The 17,097-nt window shown below is 43.5% G+C and overlaps 1 protein-coding gene across 8 annotated transcripts in view; it reads right to left on the reverse strand.

Annotated features, from left to right (window-relative positions):
• Positions 1-17,097, reverse strand: part of NCKAP5 (NCK associated protein 5) — a 1,012,185-nt gene that overhangs the window by 102,618 nt on the left and 892,470 nt on the right. For 7 of the 8 annotated variants that reach the window (XM_067025888.1, XM_059055601.2, XM_059055604.2 and 4 more), the window contains 2 exons: positions 10,154-13,920; positions 9,250-9,427 (listed from right to left, as the gene is read on the reverse strand). In XM_067025888.1, the coding sequence (XP_066881989.1) occupies positions 9,250-9,427; positions 10,154-13,920 (3,945 nt within the window). The remainder of the gene's footprint in view (positions 1-9,249; positions 9,428-10,153; positions 13,921-17,097) is intronic. The other variant, XM_059055602.2, reaches the window with a different exon arrangement.

Raw genomic sequence — 17,097 nt, forward strand, 5'->3', positions numbered from 1 at the left:
TTCAGAAATATAACCCCAGCTCTGAGAGCAAGTTATAGGGTACCTGATTCTACATAAGATTTTCGAGATAACAGCTATAGTTCTTTTTAATACTTAATATAAGTCAGTAACACAGAGCAGCTGGGAAAAATTAAAGTCTAAGGAAACATAATTCTTCCAGGGACAGTGACTCCACCACAAGTTATTTTAATGAGAATAAAGAAATACACTTAGATATGTTGACCTTTTCCTAGAGTATAACTCTCTAAGAAAATGTTATTTTGTTGTTGTTCTTTCCAGAATGAAATGTGAGGTGACTATGATGTGTGCTCAGTGAACTAGAAGGGTGATACATTTACTTAGATTTTTTTTTCAGGTCAAAAACATCCACCTTACATTTCAGCTGGGATATCCAGAGGCTGAATGCTGGAGTACGAAATGGAACTCGAGCAAGAATCTAATAAAGTCACAGTATTTTACAAATGAGAATTCTGAGATCCAGCAAGTTTCCTTAAACATATGTAAATGCCAACACTAAACCCAGGCCCCCTACTTCCCAATCTAGTAGCAGTAGTAAAAACAATATCATGAACAATATCAATAGTAATAAAAACAGCCAACACTTAACTACTATGCAGCAGGAGCTGTTTAAGCTCCGCACACCTATCCTCTCCTAACCTTGCAATGCTAGGAGGCAAGTGCTATTGTTAGCTCCATTTTGGACATAAGGGGCCTTGAAGAAACAGACAAGATAAGCAATTGTCCAAGTGGTGGAACCAGGATTCAAACACAGCAAATCTGGTTTCAGAGCTGTGTTCATTTGGTGGAAACTTTGTTATCCTCAAATTTCCATGGGACTATGCCAGTGTAGACCTGGCCACAAGGTCAAGACAGATTATGGTCCTTGGCAGAACGACCCTAAATAGCTCTTTGAAAATACATCCCAGCCAGTCACCTGGGCAGCCAACGATAATAATGAACTGTGCAATGAACGCACTGCGGGGACATTAGAGGTTGTCAGTGGATTTGCTCGGGGGCTTGAGTCGAATGCCAAGAAACCATTATTTTATACTTACAATATAGAAAGTCATATGCTGGTAAACTGACCTTGAGCTAGACTTAGCTTTCTACTTTTTAACCTCTTATTTTTCATAACTAATGGAATCAGACCAATTATTTACATTTCATGGCCATGGTTCCAATATCAGAATGTAATTGGTGCCTAATCCGTACATACGGATAGCCAGGAGATGGAACACTCAGGAGAACGTCAGTGACTGCCTGAACCCTAAGAGGAGAGGGTGTGAAGGGCTGAATACCCAGAGGCCATGCTTCATCACTTTCTTTCCCCATCAGCTGTCTGCTGTCAGCACTGCCGTGTTTGTTAGTACCTCCAGAGGAAGTAGGTTAGGGAATGGGGGAAGAAGAGCAACATCAACCAGCTCTATTTCTACTATTTATGGATGGCAGAGAGATTTGAGAATCTCTGTGCGTATCATCAAGGCTAACGAGTTACTTATTTGCCTTCCCAAGTTCACCTAGCTCAGTGACCTCTTTGTGACAAAGCTACCAAGAAACCCAAAAGGAAGGAGACCCAGACACCTTAATTTCCGTTAAGAATCCAACAGGAACTTTCTATCCTCATTTACAGAAACAGCAAGAAAATCTATATTTTCAGCCCGTTCCCATACCTAAGACAGGATGCTCCATATTTTCCCACATCTGTTAGGTAAAATAGTATTTCCTTTGGGTTTTTCTAAATCAACCAATTTTAAACTTGAAGGGGTGCCATGCTAACCTGCTGACAAGTGGGCGAATCATCGTCTCCATCAGCCTATGAAATTCTTTCTGAACAAAAGAATCCAATGATTATGAAATTCTGAACAAAAGAATCCAATGATTACAATAAGGTTCTCATCGTGGAGAGAAAGGAAAAGAGGCTTAGAGAGGGTTAGTGATCTGTTCAAGGTTATAAAAGGATGTCAGTTTTAGAGTGGGCACTCCTGACCCCTATTCACTGCTGTGATTTAAGTTTTCAGTATGCCATATTGCCACAGTCATCCTTTCCAGACCTTCCCAAGAACTACTGTATCTTTCTTAGTGTCTGGCAATTAGGTAGGTGGTATTCCACATATACATAAACTATATTTTTATTTAAGAGTAGCAAAAAAGTTTTCTCTGTGTGTGTGTGTGTGTGTGTTTGTGTGTGTGTGTTAGTGCCCTGCTTCTCTCTCCTACTTGTTCCGACGCCTTCGGTGGAGCCTAATCACCACCTCTGTCCAAGTATCATTTAAGAAGGAAAATAAAAACCATCTTGAGGTCCTACCTGTCAGCTCCTTGTCAGAACTTTTCTAGGGTTTTAAGTGCTTAACAGCAAATGCTAAACGTGGCCTCTTGGGTATTTATCAGAGGAACTGGGCTTGTAGACAGGAGTTCTTTCAGCTCCTCTGGGCTAATGACCCCTGAGGAGCAAATGACGCATGAGGGGAAATTCTGAATTGGAAAGGGATGGATGAAGAACCAACAAAGGAATGGAAAATGGGAGAGTGCCTTAGAATGGCATACTTGTCAGCTCTAATTATCCATACAAATAGATTTCAATGCAAAGTGGTGAGTAATTAAAAAAATCCATTTCCATATGGAAATGAGGGGCATAATTTATTTTGGCAGCAGATTCCCCTTGCTAATTATATTTCTCAAAGGCTGAAATTAAAATTAATTTTCACTCTTGATCACACAGTGGCTGTGTGTTGGCGAAAGGTTGTGGAACTTTCCTGGGGGCAAGGGCCTGCCAGCTCAAGATGAAGAATTTGCCAAAGTGAATTCTTCACGTGGCAAAGCACTTCACAGACGGGCATGGTCACAAAACCAAGAAGTTTGGCTCAGCAAACAATGGTGGTTAGAGATTCAGAATGTCTTCAGCCATTGCTCTACCAGGAACAGATACAAATCAGAATCAGTAATGTCCCATTTGGTAAGAAGTAGCAGGTGTCTCGTGAGCAATGATGTGGTTTATTTTTGGTTCCAGTTTGCTGCCAGTACTCTGGGCACCTTCTAATGGTGCACCTCCAACTCATGCCCATCATACCAGTCTCTAACAGGTAAACATTAAATGCCACTGTACCCATTATATTCTATTAACTTCTCCCATTAGAAAAGGCTGGGAGGTACGTGCTTACAAAGGACACAGGAGGAAAAAGGGAGAAAATAATTCATTGCTGACAAACATATATACATAACAGCAGAATAAAACCCAATATTTGGGGACACCCTTCATTTGGAATTCTGTGTATATTTCTTCTCTGAATCATCCTAACAAGAACTGCACCCCAAGAAAAGAACATTTTGATGTTAAAGCTCATTGAAAAGGAAAAGAATTTAATGAACCTCTGTGAGAGGAGAGGAGTGATCTTTGGAGGGAAAAGTCCTGGAAGGCATTACCTTTAGAAAAGACAGTCATTTAGAAAACTGCAGGAGGAGGGCAAAATAGGCATGCTTCTTATTAGCATCCAAATAGCATTTAGAACAGAATTGTTCAATTAAAGATGTTGAAATTATAAACTTTTGCAGAACTTAATAAGATAACAATTTGTGTAACTATTGTACTATTTTATGCTACTTCATCACCACAGCACAATTCTAATGGGATTGTATTTGATACTTTTTTATTATTTATTAGCATATGTGACTTTTTTCAGACTATGTGACACTGGGTGAAGAGGATACTCATAATTTAAATTAAAATACCCATATTAAAATGGCCATCTCTTTCCAGGTATATGATCGCATTAATTTCATTAACGATTTTTCTTTTGTCCAGTGACAGTTCAATAGGAGCTGGGAGCTGTTCCTTTGAGACTTCTCATTTCAGAAAATTATCTAAATCCACAGGAAGGAAGGACCTACAACATGTAGGAAGGAGTGTGCATTTCTTTCTGACTTATTTACTTAATACTGTTGCAATCTTTTCTGGGGATGCCTTTTTCCCCTCTTACAATGATTGTGTAGAATTTAAGTAAAAGTGCAAAGTAACATGGCCCTTGTCTAAATTACACAAAAGTTAGATCTAAGTGGTCTGTAAATGACAGCATAAATGGGGACATAAGCCTCTAATTAAGGCTCTGAAAGGAGAAAAATATTTAATTCAGTAAAGCATTAATGAGACTTTTATACGTATGGTAGAATGCATTTAGCAATCTTGAAAATGGGTATGCAGTCACCAGTGAACTAAGTGGAGGTGTGCTACATACATGGACTTGATATATGAATGGAAATAATTTTTCTATTATATTACCACAGATTAAAATAATTAAAATGCCTTAGGACCCTCATAACTACATATAGTCTTAGTTTGTTAAGGGCAAAGGATGATGGTATATTATGGTATAAATTTGGGGGGTTTTTTTTGGCTGCACCTTGCAACATGCGGGATCTTAGCTCCCCAGCGAGGGATCGAACCCACGCCCCCTGCAGTGGAAGTGCAGAGTCTTAACCACTGGACCTCCAGGGAAGTCCCTGATATAAGATTTTTGAAGAGTGATTTTATTCAGGAAAAAAATGTGATATGTAATGCATTACGTGCAGCTATTGTTTTCACCCAAAATAACTACTGTGAGAAGAATTCTCTGCAACACACTTTAAAAGAAGCAGAAAGCAAATTTACCTTGAGCTCCAGTAAGGGAAAATTCCCTTAAACTCTTGATTTTAAAAGGTTCGTGGGTATTCACATCAATGTGCTATGGTCTAAGAATGTATCTCATTTTGCATCTAATTTCCTTTCTATATAGGCTGATAACATATAATGAATAGGTTTTCACTGCTATTCTTTTACTAGTCCCCAAGGGGACTATGGCCAATGTCCTTTCTGAAATTAGTAATTTTAGTCCAATCCCCACTGACGATTATAGAGGTGAAAAAAAATTGCATTTTACCTTTGAAAAAATGACTAGCTGTTCAACTATCTAGGTTAATAATACTCCTCTATATGGAAAGCTTCCCAGCCTGACTAATTTCCTCTTGCAGCTAACTAGAAAATTAGCTTATCCCTATGGATTATGTATATTTGGTGGTTAGGGAATCCTTGTACTTCGCAGAGAACAATAAGAGTGTTTCTTGCAGATATTCTGGAAGGACCAAAGGAAATATTATTACACTGTAAAAGACTGCAAATGAGAGAAGAAAAGCAAGGCAAATTACTTTAGCATTAGGAAGTATTAAGAAAGTAAAAATGAAATTGTAAAAGCTAAACAGTTTTTTTTTCTTTTTGGTATTTCTGTACAGTGAAGATATACCCCAAGCTGTCAGCACCATATTAAATGGGGCATAGTTAAATTGAGCGCCTCTGATAAGGGGCTCTGCCAGGCTATCAAAGTTTTAATCAGTTGGATTGAATTTCTGGCATACTGCACATTTCCACACGTTTATTCTCTCTCTTTCCTTTCAGTGACACGACAGAGGCAGCCTTAGACACACTTATAATTTGTGATTTTATAATGCAAGGGACATCTATGTTTTCAAGAAGGCATGATACCATGGAATCCAAGAGCAAGAAGTGGGGAAAAGAAAAAAAAAAGCTTTTGCAAAGAACATAGTCTGCATATGATTTCAGAGGGTTTGGAAAAGAAAAAAAAAAAAAGAACTTATAGCTCTTTAGAGTCAAGAACTGTTTGAAAAAAATTTAAATGTACATTTGTCTCAAATTAAAGTGAAACTCTAAGGAACCCTAAACATCAATAATAATTAAAAACTAATAATGTCAATCACGATCACTTCTAAAATCTCTACTCTTGAACCACTCCAGAAAAAAATGAGTAATTGCTTCATGTTTCAGGAAAATGGTAGCATATAGTATATTTTATAATCTCTTCTATTAGAGCACAAAAATATATGGATACAGGAATTCTGAAAAGATATTGTTTTTTGCTCGAGTGCTTTAAAATTTACATAAAGGAACAATGAATATCACCAGACCAGTGATGCAAGAGCAGAAAGAATGTAAGGAGAGGAAGTTCATTTTAAGGTAATTTAAAAACAAAAATATTTGAAACTGGCATATCCTGGGGAAATATAAAAATGCCTTTCATTCATTTTTTCAAAGGAAATTACACCCTGAGTTCTGGACCTCATAATTAAAACACTAAATGATAGGGAGTCAAGTTCCAAAAAGCATAACTTTTTTTTTTTTCCTCTTACATGTATTTTATTTTTTATTTTTATTTATTTATTTTTTAACATCTTTATTGGAGTATAATTGCTTTACAATCTTGTGTTAGTTTCTGCTTTATAACAAAGTGAATCAGCTATACATATACATATATCCCCATATCCCCTCCCTCTTGCATCTCCCTCCCACCCTCCCTATCGCACCCCTCTAGGTGGTCACAAAGCACCAAGCTGATCTCCCTGCGCTATGTGGCTGCTTCCCACCAGCTAACTATTTCACATTTGGTAGTGTATATATAAGTCCGTGCCACTCTCTCACTTCGTCTCAGCTTACCCTTCCCCGTCCCCGTATCCTCAAGTCCATTCTCTATGTCTGCGTCTTAATTCCTGTCCTGCCCTGCCCCTAGGTTCTTCAGAACCTTTTTTTTTTTTTTTTTTAAGATTCCATATATATGTGTTAGCATATGGTATTTGTTTTTCTCTTTCTGACTTCCTTTACTCTGTATGACAGACTCTAGTTCCATCCACCTCACTACAAATAACTCAATTTTGTTTCTTTTTACAGCTGAGGAATATTCCATTGTATATATGTGCCATATCCTCTTTACCCATTTATCTGTCGATGGACACTTAGGTTGCTTCCATCTTACATGTATTTTAAATGATGAAAAGTTGTCCATGACAGTTACAGAAAATGGATGGAGTTACCTTTTTTTAAAAGTTCCATTTATGTATATCTGTGTGTAAATCTGCGTGTGTACACACACACACTTTTTAACAAGAGTTAAATTAAACTCCCCACGAAAACTCATATATGGGAAATGCTTAGTGGGCATCCTCACTTATGGGAAAGCTCAACAAGATTTGGGAAGAGTCATAGGACATTCACATTAAAATAGGAAATACAGGCTGTCTTCAAATGGTTCAAATCTATGTAAATCCAGGATGGAAGTCATGCAATTCTGAGACATCGAATCAGGATCCTTAGTTTTAAGTTCTTTTCCGTTTTGGGGAAGCTCTTTCAAATGCATTCTGCTTTCAACTTCTCTTGGGAGACCTAGCTCTCAATCCTTAAGGGTGAGCACAAAGCAGGCATATTTGGAATGTTAACGTGTCCTCTTTATGAGATCCAGATTCTAGTGACTGGCTTCCTCTTTGGTTCTAATATTTAAACTGTAAAATTCTATCAGCATTAATCTCAGTTGAATCAAACTATATAATCTGCCCAAACCATCCTTTTTCCTCTCCCCTAAAGTATTACTAAAATAGAAGCAAACAGTTAGTATACTTTTTTAGATGTTTGAGGACAGAAGATCATCTAGTCCAGTAAAAAGAAAAGTATAAACCAAGGAAAGTACTGCCGTCGTCTTAAAAACTGGTACCCAAAGAGGATCAAAGATCAAAAATAATGCCAAAAGCCTCAACATCTGGAAATCTCTATTTCTACCCTGCATTCTCCAAAACAATGTAGAAACTGTACTATTTCACAGGGAAAAGCACCCCCTGATCACTTCCCCGAGAAGGTTTCCACATCAGCGATTTTGCACTTAAATTTCCAAAATGCAGCCTGATCCTCTGCAGATAACAATACTTTGGTGAGCTGAAATAGTGTGCAAATTCTGCCGTTAGTGTTGGAAATCACTCATTCCCGTTTCACGGGTGGTGGTGAACGGGTCTGGATTCCTGACATAACTTAGGAATGTACAGCATCAGCCAAGCTTCTCTCCCCAACTTGCTGGAAACCCAAACAGCAGTCTGTCACCATTTTTTAGAAGCTGATGGCATTCCCGCCCAAGACCCCAGTGCCATTCTGCTGGCCCTGTGCTTCGTGACCATGTCGATGGCCCGGGGTCACACCAGGAGGTAGTTTCGGAGCTCATTCCAGAGCTGGAATCTCTGTCCAGATTCACAATGGAACCAACAGATCAAGCAATCTTTCGTACAACCCGAGGTCCAGCTGTCTACCTTATCACGATCGAGGCGTCTGAGGAATTAGGAATTCTTGGTTAGCCAGCAGTCTATTGCAAACAGAAGAGAAAACCCTTCAGGTCAGCTGGTCAAGCCAAGAAGGAAAGGAACTTCACGGGAATGATGAAGGTGGTTCTTGACCGGATGGAGCTTTTCTCAAAGCGATGGGTGGATTTTGAAGGCCTAAGATGTTTTCTGGTTCATTTGTCCTGAAGCAATTCCTCCTCCTGTTGTACTAGAAATAGCTGGCCGCTGCCAGGGTCCAGGGTCACCACCACCACGGACACGATAGGAGACATGATTTTTGCTATCACGTTGCCTTGTGGGTTGCCGAACGAGGGATAGCTGTCTCCGCCGAGCGTGTTTCCGTGGCCATCACAATGGGGGTGGTAGCTGCCGCCGCCTCCCACGGGCGGCCTGGGCCCGGGCGGGTAGCGGCCGTCCTCGAGGTCCCCGTCGCTCAGGAAACATGGGCAGCCTACAGCAGCCCCGATGTGCAGCCTGCATGGCGGACCATGCTAGCTCCGGGGCTAGCACCCAGTCCCAGGACAGCCTTGATGTCCCAGTGGGGAGCATGGGGCACAGCTCCAGGCTCTGTCCCCTCTCCCTGCCCTGCAGCATCCAGGCCTGGTTCCAAGGATAAGTTTCTTAAGTCGTAACACCTTCTGTCTTAGGTAGGATAAGTCGGTATTTACAACTTTATGAAAAATGCTTAAATCAAATCATCAAAATAGCCAATGTTCACCTAAATTGTTCTGCACTTTTATTTTTTAATCATTTTCGTTCCTCTTTGCGTTGCTGGAAATGATGGAAAGCATCATCAGGACAAATTCCCAGCACAAGGGTATAATTTGAAGATGACGCTCGCAGCATCATTTGCCTGCACTGTGATTATACCATCCTTCTGAAAAGAGAACTACAGAAGCAGCTTGAGTGGAGGGAGCCAGGCCCATTCCAATCTAACTGCCATCGCTGTGCTACAGTGTCACCAAGACTTCCCTCTTTTTTCTCTTTGGCTTTAGCTTTCCCTTTCCCCCCGTAATCTCCTGCCTATATATTTTCATCAGCAAAGGGTAGACAGAACCCAACCAGCCCATCTCAGAACCTGACACTTCATAACCAGGATGGTGAAAGACTTACCAGGGAGCCTTTCGGTATTTCCATATCTGCTTTGGTTTTGATGTTCTTCTTGTGGGTTCCTTGAGTGCCAATAGAGCTGCCGGTGACACAAGAGCCCTGGGAGCTGCCCTTTAACACACTCCTGCAGGAAACATTATTTGATCCACTTTCAGTCTGTTGAGCTGCTTTCTTATCAACTCTGCAGGTAGAAAGTGATTTCTCTGATCAATTACATTGCTCTTCTTCAATCGCTCTACGTTTCCCAATCCTTTAATGTTTAAAGTAACCTCCATGTGTCTCTTTGTCTTTAAACCCTTGAGTGATAAGTGTGTCTCACTGGCCTTGGTCAAATCTTCATCTGCTATTCCAGTAGTGTGTCAATTTAGATTTGATAATGCAATAATTTATTTTTATTTTTAGGACTGCTTGTGAGATGGAGAGGGGCGGGTAGTGAGGGAATAGAGTAAAAACCACTGGGGAATGATTGCTAAATATATTTCTGGCTTAAGAGCAGCAGAATCTGTAATCACCTCTGGAAAGTTTCTAAGTTTGCTCGGTACGGTCAGTGGGATGTGTGTCGTTTTCTTCCAGTTCATATGCCATGTGGGTACATTCATGATCTCTACTGTAGGCTGAATTTCCATCAACCTTGATAAAACTTACCATTCTTTAATTTCAAAGACCATTGGTTTGGTTACCAAAGTAACATGGACTAAATTACCATTTTATTGCTAACTTTTATTTCACTGTTTAAATTCTGGCTAATGTATAAAAGATGGCTATGATGAATTTCTGCTTGTATGAGAAACATACTTGATTGGGGTTCAGTATGCAGGAAACAAACAACTCTCCTTGTTGGAGGGTGAGGAGTGGGTGGGGTTCTGCACTGCCCTCTACGCTGCCCCCCTCTTTGCCAACACGCTACCTGTTTAGAAGTTCCGTCATAAAGGTATCTTTCGTTGAACATGGAACAGGGCTGGGTCTACTTCTCGATTCAAACTTCACTTGGTCATAAATGTCTGGCGGTGTTTTCAGGTTACTTCTGTTTTGTAAACCACTGTCTGGACCATCTGCCAGCTCGATGTCCCTGTTAAGTTCATTTTCCATCTCGCATTGTAGCTCAGGCTTCTTTTTCTCTTTTTTTCTCTCTGATTTTAGCTGTTTGTTTCCAAACCCCAAACCTTTTGCATCTTTCTTTTCTGCTTTGGTTTTGGAGACATCCATCTTCCTGCTACTGAGAGCTGGCAGTCTGCTCCTCCGAAAACCGAACCAGCTGGCAAAAGAAGGCCCGGGCTTCGGCTTCGCGTCCACAGAGGTGGACTTTGTTTGCACTTGGCCCTTTTCCACATTTTCCTGAATGCACAACATGACCTTTTCTTCGATTGTGGGTGAGAGGGGGGCTTCTGGGCTCACAACACCGGTCCTGGTTGTAGACGTGTCTGGATACCTTCCAGAAGTTTCTAGCTTGGAGGTCCTGCTGGTTTCAAAATTGCTGGGGTGCCGTGTCCTCCCCGGACTCTGCGGGGCTCCTGGGCCGTCTTTTGGGGTGGATGGGCCCCTGCTGTGGTCGCTGCCTGCTTCCTCTGGTGCAGTCACCCTGGCGCCTTCTCCCTGGGGGTAGGCCTGCTGCTCTTCTGTCCCAGGTGGGGCGAGGGACCCTTCGGATTTTGGAAGGATCCTCAAAGGCAACTTGCTTGGACTCCCGTGCTGGCTGCTGGAGCTGCCTGTACTCCCCAGGGAGCCCTGCCTGGAGGAAGGATGCCCCAGGGGCCTCCCAGCTCCCGGGAGACCATCAGACATGGGGGCAGATGCGGTCTTGCTGGGAGAGCCTTCCGTGGAGGAGCTCTGCCGGGTGAGGGAGTTGCCCCTCTCAGCAGTGTTGGTAATAATCTGAGTCCGGACCTTGCCTGGCCCTTCCACGGAGGCCGTGGGGGGCCTGTCCCCTGAGTGAGCGCTGAAACTCTGGCTGCGGGCTTTGGCTCCGTTCATGCCTAGAGCTGGTTTTAGGAGAGGTTTGTTGGAGGACAGGGATCTCTTCACAGACTTGTTTTCTACCGCATCTTTCCCATCAGCCCCAGGCGTGCTATTTTCCAATGACTCTGGCGTTGCTGTTTCCAGGGGAAGCCCTTCGGCCAAACTCTCTTGTGCTTGTAAACCCAGTGGAGACACGTTTCTTTCACCTCCTGTGGTCTCAAGGCTGCTGGCGTTCCTAGAGGTCCCTGGCTTATCCTTGCTCACAGCTGCGGAACTTTTCGAGGCTTCGTTTAGGCTGTCTTTTTCATGTTTCCCTGGCACTGTAGAACTTTTCCTGAGCAACTGGGGAGACTTCATGAAGACTTTGAGCCCAACGGGGAGGCGAGTTTTCAGTCCTCTCTCGTGAGGGTTTTGACAGCCATGCGGGGTGCTATGGCTTTTGGAGGATGCTGATGATGAGGGACTGCTAACCTGAGGTGACGGTGACTCATTTACCCCTAAGAAGGAAGGCTCGGGGGATGTGGAGACACTGTCATTCAACTGTCCTTTTCTTGCTGGAGACACACCTTTGGAAGACTGTATTTCCAGTGGCTCATGGGTAGAAGGACAATTCTTGGGAGTCCGTGACCCTATGTCCGTTTGTGTGGTCCCAAGTGTTTGGTGAGGTGGGGTTTTGGGGACACTTCTCTTTGGAGAGACCTTTGGGGGCCCTGGGGCCATCCCAGCAAACGAGCTGGAGGGGCTGTGAGCAGGGCATCTGGTTTGGATTGCTGTTTCTGTGGAGGGCGGAGGGGGAGTGAAGACGGGCTTTTTGAAGGGCACAGAAGGTTTCTTCCCCTGCACTTCTGTCACGGTCTGATTAAAATAAATAATAGGAGCACAGGATCCTTTCAGAGGGGGGGATTTCAATACTGTCCTTGCTGCCTCATTGGGGACCCCGCTTTCTGGCTTGGCCCATGAAGGTGGCGGCAGATATTCGTAACTGGGCCTGGCGAGTAGGGAGACCGACCTGCCTGGAGGAGACGGCAGGGAGGGTGATCTCACCCTGGCCTCTGGCCCCGGGTCACAGTGTTTATCCCTCGTGGGGGGCTCGCCATGGTCACTCGGCTCGGCGGGGGACCTTGGCAGCAGCTGTGACGCTGGAATCTGACTCCTGGAGTACTGGACCCAGTCCCTTCTGCTGAACATTTTGGAGCCGTGAGGGAGCTGGGTGGAGGGTTTTGGAATGTGTGAATCTGGCGGTAAAGCAAAGACGGGCTCTGGGCCTTCAGGCTTTTTGAACCGTGAGAGTTTCCCTGGAGCTGGTGGTCTCTCAAGAGTCACTGGGCCAGTTGAGGGGACCGTGAGGGGGGCTTCAGGCTCCATTAGCCTTGATTTCTGAGGTGAAGACTTGCCCCTGGTAGGTATTTTTGTCAGACTTTTCTTCTGACAGGCGATGCCCGTGGCCACAGAGGACCTAGAATGACTCTGGCATGACGTAGCGTGGGTTGGTTTGGTCAGTCTTTGTCGCTGAGTGTTTTGCGTCACTGTCCTGGGGTGGAAGGATTCAGCGGGTGTCACGGCAACGTCCTCTACTTCTTCTCTTGGAATGTTTCTCTCAGTTTCCTCTTCAGATCTCTTCAAGAGAGGATCGTCTCTAGCAGCAGCCCCTGGCTGTAAATGAGCAATTCCCTGAGGTAAAAGTTCAGTGTGTTCTGGCTGCGGCCCAGCAGGGGCCTGATGGATGGAAATCTCCTTTCTGGTAACAGTGACCAGGCCAGTCTGGTGAGAGCTGAACTCAATGGGCTCGCCATCTTCTGCGTCAAATATGACAGTAATACATTCTTCTGAGGAAGTCCGTTTTACAACCCTTTGCTGCTTAATGAAACTAAACGTCTTTGGCCTGCTCTCGAAGTGGACGGGCACTTGTGTTTCTTCCTCCTCAGGAGACCCACGCTGAGATCTTCCAAATCCCACGCGGACGCCCCGGCTCTCCAGGGACTTGTCGGCGCCCACAGTCAGAGACGCGTCGGAAGGGCTCTTCTCATCACTGCTCTCTATGTGCAGCTCACCCAGGGTTTCGGTGTCATCAGTGTCTGAGAGCTGCACAGTGACAGCCAGGCAGCCCTGGCCGTGCGGGTCCCTCTCTCTCTGTGCCTGAGGTCCCTGTGCACTTGGGCAGAGCTTCCGCTCCAAGGGGCAGTTGCTAGCACAACTGGTCAGCTTCTCAGGCCTCTCCCAGGGGTAGACCGAGGAGGTGATTTCTGAACAGTGTTTGCCATTCAGCTCCCAGCCAAAGAGACTGTCAGAAACACTGTGCGTTAATTTACAACCATGCAGCCTGCAGCCCTGGTGTGGAACTGCTTGGAGCGAGGCTAAGGAGGAAGGGTCCTCTTCGGCATCGTCGTGAGAATCTGTGTCATAAACAAATGCCTTGTGGGGCTCCTTGCAGGGGCTCCCTGTGTCCGTGGGTTTGCAGGGGGGATATTCCTTGAGGCTGCTACTTTTAATTCCTGGTGAATAGATTCCTTCGTTGGAGTTCATGCAATCTTTATAACCCCATTTGGTTATCACTGATGGGGGTTCAAGTAACACTTTTCGCTTCTGGAGCTTTCTGAGTCCTTCCAAAATGTGGCTTTCCTTGATGCGAGTCGGAGGTAGTTCATCTGTGGGACTAGCAAAGCCACTTGGGAGTGAAGACTCAATACTTAACCTTTTGTCCCAATTTTGTGATGACTGCTAGGAAAGAAAAGGAGATATGAGAAATGATTGAGCTCTGTGGGTCACCAATTTCTAAAAGGAAAAGGCCATCATTAAACTTAATTAGTTCTAGTGGTTGATAAATATTCACATATAAATGCATTTATTCATTAATTAATTCAAACTAATTCAATAACTATGCAGCGAATCTCTACCTTGCCAGGTCCTGAGCTAAGCAGCATATGATACAGATAAGCAGAAGATACGGACCCTGCCTTCAAGGAGGATGCAACTCCCAGGAGGAGTTGAGCTCAAGTAACCATAAGTCAAGGGATCATATGAGACATACAGGGGGGTAAGAGGTACTCCAGAACTTCAGAGGAGGGAGACCACATGTCTGTTTGGAAAAAACACAAAAAGCATATAAGTTTCCTTTTCTTTTCTTTTCTCTTCTTTTTAAAAAAGTAAACCTAGCCCTAGAAAGATAGATAGGTTGGGCTTAGTTTAAAAGTAGAGGAAATGATTTCCAGGTAGAAGAAATGGGATGGCAAAGACCGAAATTGGAAAACGATGCTTAAGGAACACTTAGGGAACAACCAGAGGACAACAAGCCTCGCTGTGCAGTGGAGACGGCAGGTGAAGAGGGTAAATGGAAAAGTGAGTCGGCCCCTGCCTTTATGGTCCCTTCCAGTCTAGTGACTGAAAGTTAGAATGTCATGTGGCTTCATGACTTCACTTGATAGGCAGTGAACACCTGTGAAATGTTCACACAGGTAGAGCAGCTGGGCATTTGCTGTTAAAACTCATAGCAATGATTCACCTACTAACTTCAAAGGGTCACTTTCCTGTTCTTCATAGTTCTCCAAATACCAGTGTTATTTCTGGAGAAGTGACCAAGAAATGACATCGAAAAAAACATGGCATTCTACTCAGACATTCATATTTATCAAATGACTGCTAGCAAGAAAGAGAATGGCAGAGGAGGAAACTTACACTGACCAAGCATTTGCTGTGTACCAGCCCCTGACCCAGTGCTTTGCTTTAATTTTCAGAACAATACCATGAGGGAGACATTATCAGTTCTATTTTACTAGGCAGGAAACTGAGATTCAGCAAGACCTGTCCTTTGGAGATCACATAGTTAAGGAAGAGCTGGAGCAAAGGTTTGAACTCTGGTCTCCTGGGTCCTTCCTATGACTCATTTCTGAAGTGGCTGTGTGGAGATCTGAACCCAGGCAATGTGGCTCTAGAGACTGCGCCATCAATCTGGATGCGATACTGCTGGAATAAAGCTTAGCCTCTGTTCTACCCTCTATATTAGTCAAAGTCATAATAGAGACCATAGGTTATTCCAACACCCCTCTTTTGAATGGAATTTGCAGAGTTTAATCACAAACCGGCACTCCGGGAAAGTGGGAGGCTCCGACCTAATGACTTTGTTTTTTAAAAAGGCTATATGGTTAACGATGAAGAATGTCTATGAATGAATGTGGTGGTTTCAGATGTGCACCCTGCACCAGTCTTGGCTAAGAGTACAGCTCCCGTTGGCGTCTCCGCGCTAGCTGCCCTGCTGCTCCAGGACTCTGAACACCCGAGTGCTCGCAAGCAGAGGTCAACTCCGTGTCAGAAACTTACCTTGGAATCTCAGCTTTTTAGTAAGCTGTGAACATCTGCTTACATCAAAACTTTCTCATAAAAGTTTTATGATTTTTAAAAATCATAAAAATCTTGTTATCAACAGTATGTCTTGTTTATTTTTTCTTTATTTGTTATATGTATATTTGGTTTTAAGTCAAATTACATATTCTCTTTGGAAAATTCTCCAGGGTCAGAAGTTGCTGTGGATAGATTCTATTTTGGTGATGCTCCCCCTTCTCCCTCCTCTTCTGCTGGGCCATTAAAAACTCCTTCAGAAATCAGAAGAAATTCCTTCAGTAAGTCCGGGTATTATAGACTGACCAGTGAGCAGACTGCCACAGCTTGGGTTTCTAAGAATTTCCATGATCCTGATGTCACGTTCACAAACAAGAAGAGAAGCCAGGCAAAAGTACCCTCTTAGAGCTTGAAAAGGGCAGATTTGTTCACGCCATAGAAGACGTGCTCTGTGTCTGCCACTTCCCTTCTGCCTCCCCGCAGCCTGCCCACGTTGTGGTCTGATTCATCCCAGGGCCCAAGGCTACAAACCTCCCAGGGCCCTGGCTCCCCACCCTGTGAGATTAGCCACATTCCTCCAACAGTTTTCCAAAGGAGGTCATGGTATTTAATAGCTTGAGAAAGGTTGAGGATAATCTTGAAACTTGAAAAAAAGCATGATTCTCCTATCGGGGAGACGGTGGGACGAAGCTGGCATTTCATACTGGCGGCTTCATTATTTGCGGGGAAAAGTCAGAAGAGAGTTGCTCTGGGGAGCAGTGCAGCTGGCTGACAGATGCTGCTGATAAGGTAGGAGCCTGGGTTTAATGCCCACAGTTCTTTCCTATTTCTTGACTAGACAACAGTTTTACACATTCTTTTTTTTTTTTTTTTTTTTTAATGACATTCTTGGTCTTAATGGAAACAAACCCATCCCAACAACTGGGACTCCTCCAAGTTTTAGGCTGATTCAAGAAGGTCAGTCTAGCAGAATGGTTAAGGTTCTGGAACCAACTGCCCAGCTCTGCTTACTGGCTATGAGACCTTGGGATGGATATTTAATTTCTCAGCACCTCAGTTTACTTCTCTGTGAAATGGAGGAAACAGGAGAACCTACTTGATAAGCTATCCACGAGCATTAAATGAGCTAGTACTTATGAAGAGCTGACAAAGCTGACATGTGGTAATTACTCAATAATAGGAGCCAGATTCCTCCACGGAGGCCAGGCCAGTGCATTTCATGTAGGCTTCCCTTCTGTTTCTACACAAAACAATATTTTTTAAAAAAATACTTATGAACGAGTAAAGAACCATTGGTCATATATTTGTTATTACATAGGTTAATATTATATTCACATTCAAATTCATATTGTGTGAATTCATTATGTAAGTTAATACTAAATGAGTACCTGGTATGTGGTAAGAACTTAAGAAGTTCCTTAAATAATATCAACTTAAAATGTCTTCAGGACTTCTTCCCCGGTGGTGCAGTGGTTAAGAATCGCCTGCCAATGCAGGGGACATGGGTTTGAGCCCTAGTCCGGGAAGATCCCACATGCCGCGGAGCAACTAAGCCAGTGCGCC

This window comes from Kogia breviceps, chromosome 2 (assembly GCF_026419965.1).
Source record: "Kogia breviceps isolate mKogBre1 chromosome 2, mKogBre1 haplotype 1, whole genome shotgun sequence".
Lineage (NCBI taxonomy): Eukaryota > Metazoa > Chordata > Mammalia > Artiodactyla > Physeteridae > Kogia > Kogia breviceps.